The sequence below is a fragment of the Tubulanus polymorphus genome, chromosome 2, assembly GCF_964204645.1.
Source record: "Tubulanus polymorphus chromosome 2, tnTubPoly1.2, whole genome shotgun sequence".
NCBI classification, from domain to species: Eukaryota; Metazoa; Nemertea; class Palaeonemertea; order Tubulaniformes; family Tubulanidae; genus Tubulanus; species Tubulanus polymorphus.
Genome location: NC_134026.1, coordinates 9,361,431 through 9,375,519, shown reverse-complemented (window position 1 = coordinate 9,375,519; position 14,089 = coordinate 9,361,431). Strand labels below are relative to the sequence as shown.

Genomic DNA, 14,089 nt, shown 5'->3' with positions numbered 1-14,089 from the left:
CGAATAGACCCAGTTCGCATAGTTTAGCAGCTTTGCCACTGATTAACTGACAGCGCCAATTAGATTGCCTATTGCGTTTGCTTTCAAATTCACGAACAAAAAACATGGCCGATGATAACATCCGAGTTTCAGTGAACCTGAACGGTTTGTTATTAACAAATGAAATTTTTCAGTGAAATTATCAGTTTGCTCTGCGCCTCTTCAATACGGTAAGTCCTCCAGAGATTTGTACCCAATACATTTTTCTATGTGCACAACTTGCAGATTTTTGAATAATTTACAGCAACTCTTACCGTGAATCCATCGACTGACGTCTTTCTTAAACTCGGCGGAATCATTTCCGTGGTAAGCTGCGGAGGCGGATCCGTTCCTTGTAGTTTTTGATGTATTAAATGCATGATTAAGGCGAACTGTTCATTGTTCACTTTACCGCTACTTTTAGAATCGACGAGGCCCCTAAAACGAACGAATATTGGATATCAAAATAAGCTATGGTGTTGGTTGCTCATATACTACATGATACGTGTATCAATTCAATCATCGGGATTGTCTCCCAACAAAATAGGGTTCCCACAGAATCGTAGAACAGAATACATATCCACAATCCATCCATTTCAAAATTCCCTGGGTTTTTTCTTGTGTTTTTCCAGTAAAAACTGAACTTTCCGTGTTCTGCAGAACATCAATAGGAAAGGAGCAAAATTTGTGCAGGTCTGCCAACCTCTGAAAAGTGCTATCAGTAACAAGCTGAATTTTTTTCAGCAACATCTCATTGAAATATGAAAGAAAATGTTCAAATTTAAATCAGTTATCACAGTAAGAACCTCAGTGACATCTTTCATATTTCTGTATGTCTGTATGCATCAAACAAATCTAATTAGTATTTCTCGTTATAAAATGGTAACAAATACTGAAAATCAGGAACTTGGCAGCTCTGTATATGGGAAAAATGTGTGCGCAACATAAACACCATTTCCCTGTGTTTTCCAGAGCTTGATCATATACACTGCGAGAAATCAGTTCCCTGTACGTTTCCTGTATTCCAGAATCGTGGTCACCCTGATAAATGCAACTGGCCAATAATGTTTACCATATATGTGCTAATACTTGATGAGGAGCTCCAGTTTGAATTAAAGAATCTCGAATCTCGACACCGGACACATAGCCATCCATATCCGAGTCAGCTTTTTTAAACATCACGTCGTACGTAGCCATTTCGGCTGCGGTTACGACCCAGTTTGTCGGTTTCGTCGCGGAAAGCCCAGGCGGTCCTGGAATCTGAAATCAAAAACAATTTGAATCAGCCATTTCTAAACTTTCAAAGTATTATATCTTATTTGAAATGTGGGTTCCCTCCACATTATCAATTATCATCGAGGCACATCAAGTCTTTATCAAATATCGGTTTGAGTTAAATCTGTGTTACTCCGTAATCCCTACCCATTACTAACTACTTAGTTATTTAGTTACACGATGTTTTGAGTCAGGGATATGGGAGGTCAAATTTATTGATTGGTTTACTCCGTCTGTATCCCTGCCTATTATCTTTCTGTTAGGATTTTTGTGGTTAATATGGTACCCATTGTTATTTTCAGCCGAATTTTGTTTATGATAGTTTCTGACACATGGCTTCTGCTTATCATTGCCCAACTCTAGTTAAGTGTTACCCACGGAAATGCCATGAAGATGATTGCCAGGATTGTACGTTTGCTATGGACTAGATTTTCAAAGTTTTCTTACTCCAAGTCAAACGATGGTGGCTCCCAGAATTCTCTTGCTTCAGAGACATTGGTCCCAAGACAAGTTGTGTCTACTCGAGATGCCTCTAAATAGTTTCCTTAAAAATTATACGCAGGGTTCTTACAGATCAGGAAATCAAAAATTCTATGTAAGAAATGTATATCAACTGCAAGCCTGAAGCATTCGATCAGAGATCGTAAGATTCGAACTGAAAGAGATGCCTCTTGCTTTAGTCATGAAATAGTGATGGTTGCCCCTCTTATTTATTTGAATGACTTAATTTGATACTTTTGAGTCCCTTTCTCAGAGGACTAAATACCAGTCAGCAGTGGGTTGCCTGAATTCTAAATATAGAAGTGAATGGCCAATGCGCGATGGCCGACTCCCTCAGCGCCAATCAGAAAATAAACTTACCGAAATCGGTGGAGCAGTTTTATGAAGAGGTGAACCGGGTAGCGAGCCCAATCCGGTTGCATTGTTTGATATTGCGGGTAACACAGGCACTGCTCCGGCTAATGACAGTTTCTTTTGACGTTTCGACGGCGGGATCAGTTCAGGTGGCAGTGCCGGGGGAACTGGCTCCTTTTCAAGTGCCCGATATACTAAATGCATTGCCTGAAAAGAAAATGTATTGGATTGGTGCCTAATTAGCGTGAACCAAAGCAAAAATTTAATCGCTCGAAACAGAAATTAAAACCCAAAATCGAAATACCGGTAATGATGGTATTAGTCTGATTTCTTTAAGTTATGATGATTAACACTTAGAATGTTTCTTAAAAATCTTTCAAAACAAGGATTCTTGTGCTTGAAATGATTATGTTTAATTATCAGAAAAATACACAATGATATTTTAGATCATTTCGAGGGTCAGTGGCAACTTTGGGCTGGATGAGGAATAGATGGGCTGCACAGACAACTGCGCTCTCTTGCTGCCAACTCAATGAAACCACTGGTGTTGCTGCCAATGAGTATCAACATTAACAGCTAGCGAAGCAAATAATGATAGCAACAAACGAAATGTTATGAATGCCAGGAGAAGAGGTCTAGAAGTGTGAACGAGTCGCCTCGTCCCAAACGAAGAGGGAAAATTTGGCTTCAATGAGGGTAACTTGTAACCTAACAGTTACGGATTAAGATGCTGGGAATGATACATAGAAAGCACACCCATAACTACAACATACGCAATCATTCTAGCAATAGATGTCAGGTCAAAATTCACCAAAGGCCCTTGGATTGCGGTGTGAAGCATCACCTCGCATTCCAGAGATTAATGAACTTCCCAGATCGGGATCTGAATATCTTAAAGACTTACAACTGAGAATTCATCGTCATCTAAAAATCCGTCTTTATCGATATCGCTAAGATCCCAGATCTTGCCCAGAATATCCAGCGGCAGTTTCGAATTCAATAACACCTGAAATTGAAAAGACATTCATTATCCGTGTATCAAGTTAGAAACGATTTCATATACAATTATTTGAAATGCTCCATGATTTTCAACCTTCTTCATGTCTATGAATCTTAAACTTACCTACCCGGGTAAAAGTTTGACTGTGGGTTTAAACATTGAAAATGAACTGATTTCAATTCAAAGAGAAAAACTTAATTAAAATCTATGGAACTGGGTCTCGGTAATTAGAAACCTATTTCAACAGTAACACAGTTCTGGGTGAAAATATGCCACCCGGGTCAGTGTTTACCCAGATTCCTAATACGGAACTGGAATCAAAAGTTCGAAAGGTTTGGGCTGAATCATGATCGAGCGTTTTCAAACTTATGCTAAATATCAGTTTGAGGAAGTAGTGTAACTGAGATTTCTCATCATTCGAATCTAGTTCGATAAATATTAGTTTTAAGTTCAGCTTATTGCTACATACCGGTTTCACTACACTTCCAGGAACTTTTCCATCGACAGGGTTCAAATTGTTGAAAACTTTATCGTATTTAGCTTTCTCTGGCAACTGAAAAAAAAATCGGTACGAGTATTAGTATCACGTGTCAAGTCTCTTAGGTCAAACGATTTTTGAAAGACTTACTTTGATTTTCCAACCGGTGTCACCTGTACCAGGGGGCACAGCAGCCGGGCTGCCAGCATCACCCTAGGAAAAATCGAAAATTCTAAATTAACATACACATGTACATGTATTAGAAAAATAAGTTGATGGATTTGAAAATGTATGGATTCAGCCTATCAAGGGTTGCAGTATTGTTAGTTGTATTATGTGGGCCGGCAGTAGCAATGATGTGGCAATTGAAGATTCAAGCAAGGATCTGCCAGGTTTGTTTGAAGATAGGGATTCGGAAGCCTCATAGGCCTTCCCAGTTCAAAGTTTATCTGAAATGATCCAAATTTTGATATTAGCATTTGCGACTGAGTATTAGCAAATATCAACAGACTTTTGGTATAAGTAACAATTGCACAGTTGTGACTGAAGTCTGAAAGTGGTCAGAAGACTCATTTTAAACAACAATTAGATTTGAAATAGTGAATCGATGTGATTGGAGGGAAAATTCCCGACACCATAGAAACAAGATGGTCTTAAGTCTGAATCTTGACTGTACAACTGCGTCGAAATTTCAGGAGAAAATTAGCTTAAAATTCATGCCATCGTTTAGTGTTGGGAAATTTCAAACGGCTTAATCCACAGAAATAAATGAATCAAAAAATTCTACGGACAGACAGATGAACGAACCGACAACAGACGAAAAGTGAATGCGATAAAAATTGCCGTTGTTTTTTCAAAAGGGCACAGGAAAATTGCATATTAGGAGCACGGGATTCGTCCCTGATCAGTATTTACTCACCATATTCGGCGCCGGAGCCGTTGCCATTATATTGGCGATAGAAGCATCCATGTTGTTTTGAGTTAACGCTATGAGTTTCAAAGCGATGAAAAATCCTTGCTTATCCAAAAACCCTTTACCATTTCGATCGGCAAAACTCCATATCTGAAAATAAAATAGATTGAATTATTCTTTATCCAGAATAATAAGACCTTTTTCAACTCGCTTAAGTCATCATCGGCTAAGTCATCAATTGCATCACTTACTGTCGTATCAGTTTCTAAGTCCCAATTTGAACGTCCAGTTAAATTCATTACAGTGAACCTTACCAAACTGGGACAGACAGGGATGGAAAAAAATAGCTTCGAGTAAAGCAATGTCTGAATTAAGAAATATGTAAGAAAGCCAGAAAATGATTTAGTTTTTTTGTCGAGTTAGCCATGTCTGAGTAAGACTGTAATTGTCAACATAACGATTGTCCTAACTACGATTAAGGTATAAATCGTACTAACTAAAATCCTAACTGCGACGACTTAAATGAGTTAAAATGATGGTAGTATAAATAGTCTGCTAGTGTAGCATAAAATCAACTTACTTGACCTAACGTTTTTTCATTGAGTCCTGACTTTTTCAGAAAGGCTGCGGCATCCATCGCGCCGATAATACCCTTGCCCGCCGCATCGACCTGAAAGAACAAACCCATCATGGAAAAGAGAAGTACAACAGGGTTCTTAAGGGTTTCCCAATTTTATTTTCCATTTCTTTTCTGAACCCAGATTATGAATTCTCTATACCCTCAGTTACACTCAAGCTTTTCCAGCGCCTAGAAAAAGAATTCCCAATTTTCCTAAGCTTTTCGGTTTCTGTGCAATTATCCTCCAGAAAAATAATTGAGTTCAATTGTTGCTGTTGCTTGAAACTGTTAAGTTTGAATAGTTGTCCTCATTGAAACAGTGAAGGAAACAGTTAAACGGTTAAAATATTTTTATTGTAGGTCCATGAAGTTGCATCTTTCTACCGTTTTAAATTTAAACTTTGATGTCTACAATAAACATTTTAACTGTTTCAAACTTTATCTTTTTCTTGACATAAGGCCTAGGCTAATGAGGCCTACGCTACTAGTTAATTAATTACCTTCTGGAAGTAAGCTTCATAGATGGCGCCATTGATTCCTGCTATCTGCAAATGGATAATAGATGACTTCAACAAGGACCATAATTTGAAGTTATGAACAATATCTTTTAACAGGAAAAGCTACAATTAACTAACAACAGTTGTACCCTGGAGTAATCTAGTATCTAGCTATTGATCCTGAAACAATGTCTAAGACCAGAGAGCACATTTATAAGTTTAATTTTCATATCTAATTTTTGGGATGAAATCTTTAGCATGATCTATCTTGAACGCAATGTATGTAATCCAATGGAAGTTAACCATCTATTCTGCATAAATTGATAAAAAATCCAAAATAGATTTTTGATGGAAGATTTTTTCCTATGTTTCACTAGTCGCCTCGTCAATTCACCAAATTCACCTCCCGCCTTAGGAATCTATAATCTATAGCAGTAACATGCAGAGTTAACTGTATGCATCTTTATGGTTTTTGCACACTGATATCTGTGTGAACTGGTGCAACAGAACCCACAAAATATTTCGCCACATCCGCTGCAAATACTGCATTTATACATCACAAAATGCACCTAATGAAATGATGTGGAATCAAAAAGTTTGAAGATCTGGGTGAATAAAAAACATGTTTTGCAAGTATAAAACACATTTTCATAGTCATCGTAATCATTTAATAGCTTTTATTGCTTGGCATTCTAAGAAACACGAAATAAGATCTTTATGACAGATTTGCATCAGATATTGTAGGGGAACCCGTACATTGTCTGGTATTCAGATAACACAACAGTGTAGGTATTTTTTAGCTATGTCCCTTAGTGCAAGGCTCCTATACAGTAAATTACCTAAACTTTAGTGTAGCCTACGTTTTCATAATCAGATGGGCTTCTACACTAATGTGTTTGTGAAAATATCTGATGATAAAACTAAACCACAGCAATTCTTACAGTGGAAATGGATTAAAAATCAATGTTTTAGTTCAGCTGCCCATAGGCCTACTGTTTCAATGGATTAAAAATCAATGTTTTAGCTCAGCTGCCCATCTCTATGCTGGTCCCATTAAGGTCCATTATCAGGTATTTTCTACCAAAACTGACTGAGCTAGGCCACCTGCCTTAATTTCCAAGCAAATAAAAGTTGAATTAGCCTAATCGATTCAAATGTTCTTCACGGAACAAAACAGGCTTTAAATCAATCCCACCAGCTTGGAAAATTACTAAAAAGGCTAAGCAAAATGTTCAAAAGCAGTATGCAATCTATGATACATTAACTGGAATCATTAAGGTAAATACATAGGCTAGAAGCCAAAATGCTGTCTCCAAGGTAAAGCAAGAGAGATTTACAGACAGACTACTTTTTGACAGCAGTAGTCGATTACGGGGCGATTTCATGCATTTCTGACGGTCAGAAATACAAATAAATCACTGTCAGCATTCGAACGGATCGGGTTCAAATGGTGATCAACAGGTGTACAGTTTTACGCGCCGAGATTGGTAATAAATCGCGATAAACCGCGATAAGATTTACCTGAGCTAACGACGATGATGGAGGAGAGGCCATTATTGATTTTAGAAGGCAACGGTAGATGGCGCCAGCTGCCGGTGTATCAGTTGGGTGGAGTCGGTACTGATGCTGGATGCTGCTGATGCTTTAAAGCAGTAAAAAGCAGCTACCGAACGATAAACTCTGCAATATAAGAATGTAGTTGCGTTGAGAACGTTGATGCCCGTGTCAAGAAAAGTTGTGACATTGATGACACTCTATTAATGGTAAGAAAGAGAAGCAAATTATTGACAAAATCTAATTAAATTAGTAGTAGACAGGTAGAACTACTGTAAGTTGTAGTGTAGTTAGTAGATAGAAGCTAGAGTTATAGCCGTTGTTCCCTTGGGAACTGCTCTCTACAGTCTGCTATTCAGATTAGGCCTATAGTAGAACCTGCGTATTTCGGATCATTTAGATCTAGTCAAAATGTACCTTAACCTATCGGTGGATTAGTTTCACAATCACGATCGCATAATTTTACAAATTATATTTAGGCCTAAGCCTGTAAGATTTTGAAAGCTTACAATCTAACTAACTAGGGTGGACTATAGATAATATCGCAATTAGGATAAAATCCAAAATAAACTGATCCGGATTAAGCGCGTTTGACTGAAATTATTGAAATCAAGTTGAGCTTGATGATCTAATTCATTTAGTTTCAAAATTGTGGCATTCGCAGATTAGTTCAGGTCTATAGGCTTAGTGGAAACTGGCTATAAATATCAGTGCCTAATGACTCACCTTAAATTTGTTTCATATTTTATTACAATGCAATACCCGTAATTTTGGTAATTTATATTATGTCCTTTTTTGACAGGCTTACCGATATTGTGTAATTAATTATCCCCAGAACTAGAATATTAATTTGGCCACTCCAATGTGTAATCAATACGTCATCACAAAAGCGAGTTATTAATTACCAAAATCATATCAAAATGACTAAATGTTTTTTTTTTTTTAGATAGTGTATAAAGATGTCGTGGGCTGACTTCGATAAATACACTATCAGTATAATCGGCGAAGATGAGTTGGCGTTTAAAGAATACACGGATGACGCCAATTTCTCGGATTGCTACAAGGAACCGCCGCCCTCGTATGATTCTATAATCGAGCCATCAGCCATTCTTTCGTACATCGATTTTTGGCCTTACTGTCTCGAACCAGGTGAATCGTCGATCAAGAGAGCTCCATTCGATAAGTTTGGGTACGTTTTTGGTGTAGGCCAAAAGTATAGGTTTTGGTGTCGCCTTGAATGATAATGATAATAATGATGATGATAATTAACATTTTTAAAACGCCTGTTTCTCATGATAAGTTCACCGGCGCTGAGATTGTTCGTAGTCACTATATCCACGTTGAAACTGGAAATGCTGACGATGGTTCTTTAGAGAGTCCAGAATGTGTCAATCAATATTTTGATTTTGATCTAGGAATGAGAATCATTTTCCTCTATCTATTTGATCGACTTGAATTCTATACAGTTATTTGGTGTACTTACAAACGCAACTCACTCGTGGCGAAAGAAAATGAGAATTGATTTTGAAATCGGAAATCGAAGTGTAGATATAGTTAGATGTTCAGTCAAATATACATAGATATTTTTAATGGTTTAAATGAAAGTACATTTGCCTATTGAAAATTTTGTTTCCATTTTTTGGTTTGTATGAACAATCTTCCAACCAGCCTGAACTGGCAAGCAACTGATTGTGGTTTGTTTTTGTTTACTGCCTAATTTGATAGCCTCTACATTAAGATTTGGAAATAGCGATATGGGGGTTGTCTGTTTTGGGTTTTTTTTGGTCGTTTTGATTTTGATAATTGCTTCTAATTCTAATTATACCATTACTCTGTACTATTATTAGTCGTTGACAGATCTGTTATTGTTATCACTAATTCACTTCAACTATATACGCATTAAGAATTTAAAAATATACTGTTTCAATCCAATTGGTTACTAAATTTCTGTCAAATGTTGGCCTTTTGTTTTTAATTTCGTGGTCTAATATTTTTTCGTGGTTTTGATATTGGATAATGTCTGCAAATGATTCAGCCAATGATTAAACCAATCATTTAATGCGACTAAATTTTTTGATAATCCAAATTTTTAGGGACTGATGGAATTAATCTGGTACATGAGAGAAAATTTCAATCAGGTATCGATCAAAATCAAGAGGATACTAGGCGGAATAGTGAAATTCATTTTTTCTATTTATCAGAGTGTTAGTTGACAGAGCGAATAAGTGGCTTCTTGACAGATCGGATATTGTTCTGCGGAATGTTGAAACAGTTGAAAAGAAAGTGACTAACTTGGATGACATCTATAATGGAAATCTTTACTACAAAAAAAGCCCACATGGAGCAACATACATCAAAGGCTTAAGGTTTGTGATTTGTAGAAATTATTTTGCATTTCAACCTAGAAATTTGCGAATATGAGATGAAAAGATTTCGAATTATATGTTTTATAAGTCACAGTATTCTTGAAGGTATGTATAAAAGATCTACAGTATATCTAGAAATCAGTAACTAATTATCATCATCCCCAGTTGATATCTCTGTAGTAAGCTTACTAGTAATTTTTCCATGAAATATTTGAACTACTATTCCATGCGCAAGCAACTTAACAAAACTACGGTAGGTATTATTGGTACTGTGGGAGTGTTTGAACGTAGCATTGAAGATTCAAATGCTCCCACCACCAGTCCCCTCAGCAAAAGAATTATTTATATTTCACAGGTTGTACTTCGCTAAAGAGAGACCTCATACCGATACAGATGTGATTCGCATCGAATATAAGAATGTCATCCCAATTCGTACCAATCCAGGAGATAAATGTCCACAATTTGAAACAATGGATCGTGTCATGGAAACCATAAATGCTCGACTTGAAAAGGAACCATTAGATGGTTAGTGATGTCACACTTTTAATTCGAATGATGATTTGATAGTTACATTGATTGAGGTCATACCAAGGGTTAAAGTTAAAACTGATCCCTGTGGCTGGTTTTACCTTTGGAATGAATTAAATTTCTAACTAGCTGAATGGGGTACCAGCAAACCCTAACCCTAGTTTCAGCTTGTTTTCAGATTTTTTGATGAAAAAATGAAAAACAAGAACAAATTTTGGAGGGTCCAGACCCCTGAACCTCCTCTGAATTTGCCCATGGAATATTTCAATTTTCTGAACATTATTTTACCGGTAATCAAAATCTGATGTAATAGATTGTTTCAGCAACTTTCCAATTTGTCTGTGGTAGTAGAAGTAGTCAGTCTATCGACATATATGGCTGCTTAGTCTGAATTCCCTCCTAGGCGTATTGTAATGTAAATAGATTTCTCAGAAACTAGATGAATTTTCGTTCTGAGATTAATCTACGTATGTATATTATGGCATGATAGGACAATGTCTCCTGTACTGACATTGAATTGAATTCAATTACGAACTTATAATTTTTTTAAGGAATCATATCATGGTTACTATACATATGTGAAATTGATGAGTGTTCTACATTTTCAGGCCAGATCGTTAGTATTGATACCGTTGTGTGCAAAGTTGATGGTCAATGGTGGGTAGAAACCAATGGTGATATCGATTGGGATACATGCAGTTGGGCTGATAGCCCCGATAAGCACACATTCCAATTCCTTCGCATTTTCTACCAAGTTGGACCAACTTTTAAAGAACTTATCGGTAAGTTAGTTGATACGAAGTCTAGAATATATCTTATTCATAGCATAGTTAACTGCACTGTTAACTATTTTAAGATTGATGTTGAATTGCTCCTTGGCGTTTTCAGGATTTCATGATTTTGTCCCAGATCGTCTGGCAAGCAAACAGTCTATCTTTGATAAATCACCAGTTTACACAGAATTTCCAAGTCTGGTTCAAAGTGCACGAATATGGAGTAAAAAGGAAGGCGAGGTTGGTGTTAAATGAGATTTGCAGGGACTATCGATTTTTGAGATGTGTAGGAATAATGTAACTTGAGTACTGATTAATTTGAACATTTGGCCTCTTATTTCAATGAAGTGTTTCTAAAACAATGAATCAATAGTACTTACTTCACGGAATGACAGTGCTTTCAATGTACTGTCTTAGGAATGGGACTCTACTAGCACTGCCAGAAGTCGCTACTATGATTTGACTAACCTGATCCAAATTAGTAAGGCGAATTAACATATTTTTATCGAATTATGTAGACATTGAGGATAACTAATGTCCAGACGTTGAAGACACAGTATGATAAGACACGTGAAAAGGCTTTCGGTAAGTTATTGGAAATAGTCAGTTGATATCTATATACAGCCACATGTGTATGTTTGTAAAATACAGACACGAACAGAGGCTGGCTTCACAGTTCTTATCTATATTTGACTCTATTCAGCCCTCAGAGTCAAATCGTAACTATGGACCTAAAGGTTCATAAAGGCCTAAATGAAAAGGTCCCGCAATAGAATTTTATGTGATGGATTTTTGAAGATTCATTGACATGAAACCAAAAAATTTCAGCTGTCATCAGGTGGTCCTTTTTTATTTATCTCTAGTTGACACTGATCAGAGTTTTTTGTTTTTCCATATTTTTCAAAATGGTGCTAGATGTCATTGAATTACAGAAATGCTGAAACAAATGAAAATTCTTTTCTCGCAACAGGTAAAGCGTGTATTTGATACATATATGTGCATTTAATTCCAGACAGAAGATCACGTCTGTTGCCTGATGTTCCATTCACTATGAATGTTGAAGATCTGCCGAGTGTTTCATTTCTTCGCGTTGCGTACGTCATTCCGATCGGTCCCGATAAAATACTGCCTCTGAACTCCCCATTTCTGTCATGCAAGACATTCATCCCTGGTTCACTTCCAGAAGATGAAGGAAAATACCAGTCTTTGCACGAAGTGGCCACGTACGCTTTGGCGTGGCTTCACGCGACTAGTAAGTCTTTTGTTTTCCAATTTGTTTCTACACAGGTTTTTACCGATAAAGCTTACGTGCGATGTAGCGTGATAACTTCAAGGCATAGATCGTAGCTACTGGTAATCTATATTGCTGTTAATGTTTGCCTTAGAAAAACAATAGTTTGGCAGCAAGCAAATACCGGGTAATGGGTGGTGCTTGATTGAAACCCAAATCCATTTAATGACTAAGGTGTTATAGCCTTACATAGCATGTTAACGAATGCTAGATGAACATCTATCAATATTGATTGAGCATATATTTATCATTCATGAAATCATCTGTTTTTCATCAGGATCAAAAGTGGTGTGCGCCGAAATGTTTGGACCTGTTAGAGAATCATCGATTAAATCTTGTGGTTTGCAAGCTACTGATACTGCAGTTAGTTCTGGTGAATGGTCCAAAGATAACAACGGTCATCTCCAACCTCTTGATGGCCTGTATTGCATTAGGTTTGTGCTTCATCCTAATTTTCATCTAATCTGGACATTGCAATTAACTGTAGAATCGAAATCCACATAATCTCATAAACCAGGTGGATTATATAACTAAATAAATTCTAATTTATCCGAATTCGACTGTGGTAATATCAGGATAAGTTAGTAATTTGATTTGATCTCTACTCCGGTAACACCTTTAGGTGAACATGGCTGTGTTAGTTCATGAATGTAATGTTATTGATTTTAATCAGAAGTCGGAAGGAGTTGACGCTGTTTAAACATCTTGGGTGTGGTCCTTAATCTGACATGCTGGGTATACTATTCATAGCAGAAATGAGAATACTTGACCTTTGCAGAAAGCAGATCATGGCAGAATTATCAATATCATATAACTTTATGGAATTGATTCATTTGTTTTGTCCGTTATTTAATCATTATGATGCAATTTAGCAAGACTCGCGTTCATTATTTCAATTTTAATTATTGCACCTAAAAATAAACCTCGTTCATCTTTGTAGAGTTTATATCGATGGTGTCATAAGGGAACCACCCGAAGGATGGCATTTAGAAGCTCAGCCGATAATCGCCAGCAAGTGTGAAAAATGCAAAGTTTCATAAACCATGACATGCATGAACCTACTCGTGTAAACTTCTGTGTTTGCTTTGTTTATCATATTACTTGTCAAAACTTTAACAACAGCATTCAGCTCTTTGAGCCTCGACTTCACAGGCTTTATCATCTTGAAAAAAGGCTATTCAGGGTTTGGAGTCTATTCTAGGTAGTGGCATATAATCTATTTCTATTACCGTATATCGTGAAAACGTTGTTTTAATGTGCATTATATTTTGTATGATCAAACACTTATGCATTTGTAAGCAAATTTTTCAATAGGGTTTGTATGTATTTATCTTTCTATGTTATTTTTTTTCATCAAACATGAAATTTCCCGTTCTTTTTCGTGCAAATACCTGTAGTTATTAATGCAAATAACACGTCGAGTGAAATTTAACATTCCATGAAGCACTTACTTCAAGAGATGTGTACACGTATCAGTATCAATATCACTATAAATGTCTCGTTATTTACCTCATATATCGCAGTCACTAATAGAAGAACAGGTGTGTGAAGATATTTTGCGGATAGTGATGCTAGCATTGTTTTTGGTGAAGTTATTTAAGAAAACGAAATGCAATCATCAGTTGCATTTATACGCGTACAGATGGACAGTATTATAACGTATTACTGTAGATACGCAGCCACCTTCGATTCTTATTCTTTGAAATTCCCACTGATTTTGTGATTTCTAATCCAGTATTTTACTACTGAGAGTGCCAAGTCAGTATAATTGAATGCCCAATACACTGTAGTAGCTTCGTGTGAAATGTATGTATGACAATCATTGAATATTCCCTCCTGCATATTTGCTATGTTTTTATGCGTAAACATATGTAACAAAAACCGTTTTTTACCTATGTCTGATGGAATCTACTTCGGTTTTC

General features: G+C 36.6%; 2 protein-coding genes across 2 annotated transcripts in view; one reads left to right on the top strand and one right to left on the bottom strand.

The window, feature by feature from the left end:
* The window catches only part of LOC141900227 (epidermal growth factor receptor substrate 15-like 1), a 29,200-nt gene extending 22,003 nt beyond the window's left edge, over nt 1-7,197 (bottom strand). Inside the window, exons 1-10 of the mRNA XM_074787021.1 lie at nt 7,177-7,197; nt 5,659-5,703; nt 5,120-5,209; nt 4,546-4,689; nt 3,777-3,839; nt 3,618-3,701; nt 3,053-3,154; nt 2,155-2,355; nt 1,091-1,278; nt 294-456 (exon numbers count right to left, since the gene is read on the bottom strand). Of these exons, the coding sequence (XP_074643122.1) occupies nt 294-456; nt 1,091-1,278; nt 2,155-2,355; nt 3,053-3,154; nt 3,618-3,701; nt 3,777-3,839; nt 4,546-4,689; nt 5,120-5,176 (1,002 nt within the window). The 5' untranslated portion in view covers nt 5,177-5,209; nt 5,659-5,703; nt 7,177-7,197. The remainder of the gene's footprint in view (nt 1-293; nt 457-1,090; nt 1,279-2,154; nt 2,356-3,052; nt 3,155-3,617; nt 3,702-3,776; nt 3,840-4,545; nt 4,690-5,119; nt 5,210-5,658; nt 5,704-7,176) is intronic.
* A 1,085-nt stretch (nt 7,198-8,282) lies between these two features.
* LOC141900322 (uncharacterized) lies at nt 8,283-13,845 on the top strand. The gene is made up of 9 exons (XM_074787156.1): nt 8,283-8,398; nt 9,411-9,575; nt 9,931-10,100; nt 10,712-10,885; nt 10,992-11,116; nt 11,395-11,461; nt 11,889-12,128; nt 12,445-12,601; nt 13,108-13,845. Exons 3-9 carry the CDS (start codon nt 10,046-10,048, stop codon nt 13,205-13,207), a joined length of 918 nt encoding a protein of 305 aa, XP_074643257.1. The 5' UTR covers nt 8,283-8,398; nt 9,411-9,575; nt 9,931-10,045; the 3' UTR covers nt 13,208-13,845.
* Nucleotides 13,846-14,089: the final 244 nt, after the last annotated feature.

Excerpts from the sequence above, each read along its gene's own strand:
- LOC141900322 (XM_074787156.1), top strand. The coding sequence starts at position 10,046 with ATGGATCGTGTCATGGAAACCATAAATGCTCGACTTGAAAAGGAACCA. Across the intron at positions 11,117-11,394 it reads GGAGTAAAAAGGAAGGCGAG|ACATTGAGGATAACTAATGT; the intron begins GTTGGTGTTAAA and ends CGAATTATGTAG. Across the intron at positions 12,602-13,107 it reads GATGGCCTGTATTGCATTAG|AGTTTATATCGATGGTGTCA; the intron begins GTTTGTGCTTCA and ends TCATCTTTGTAG.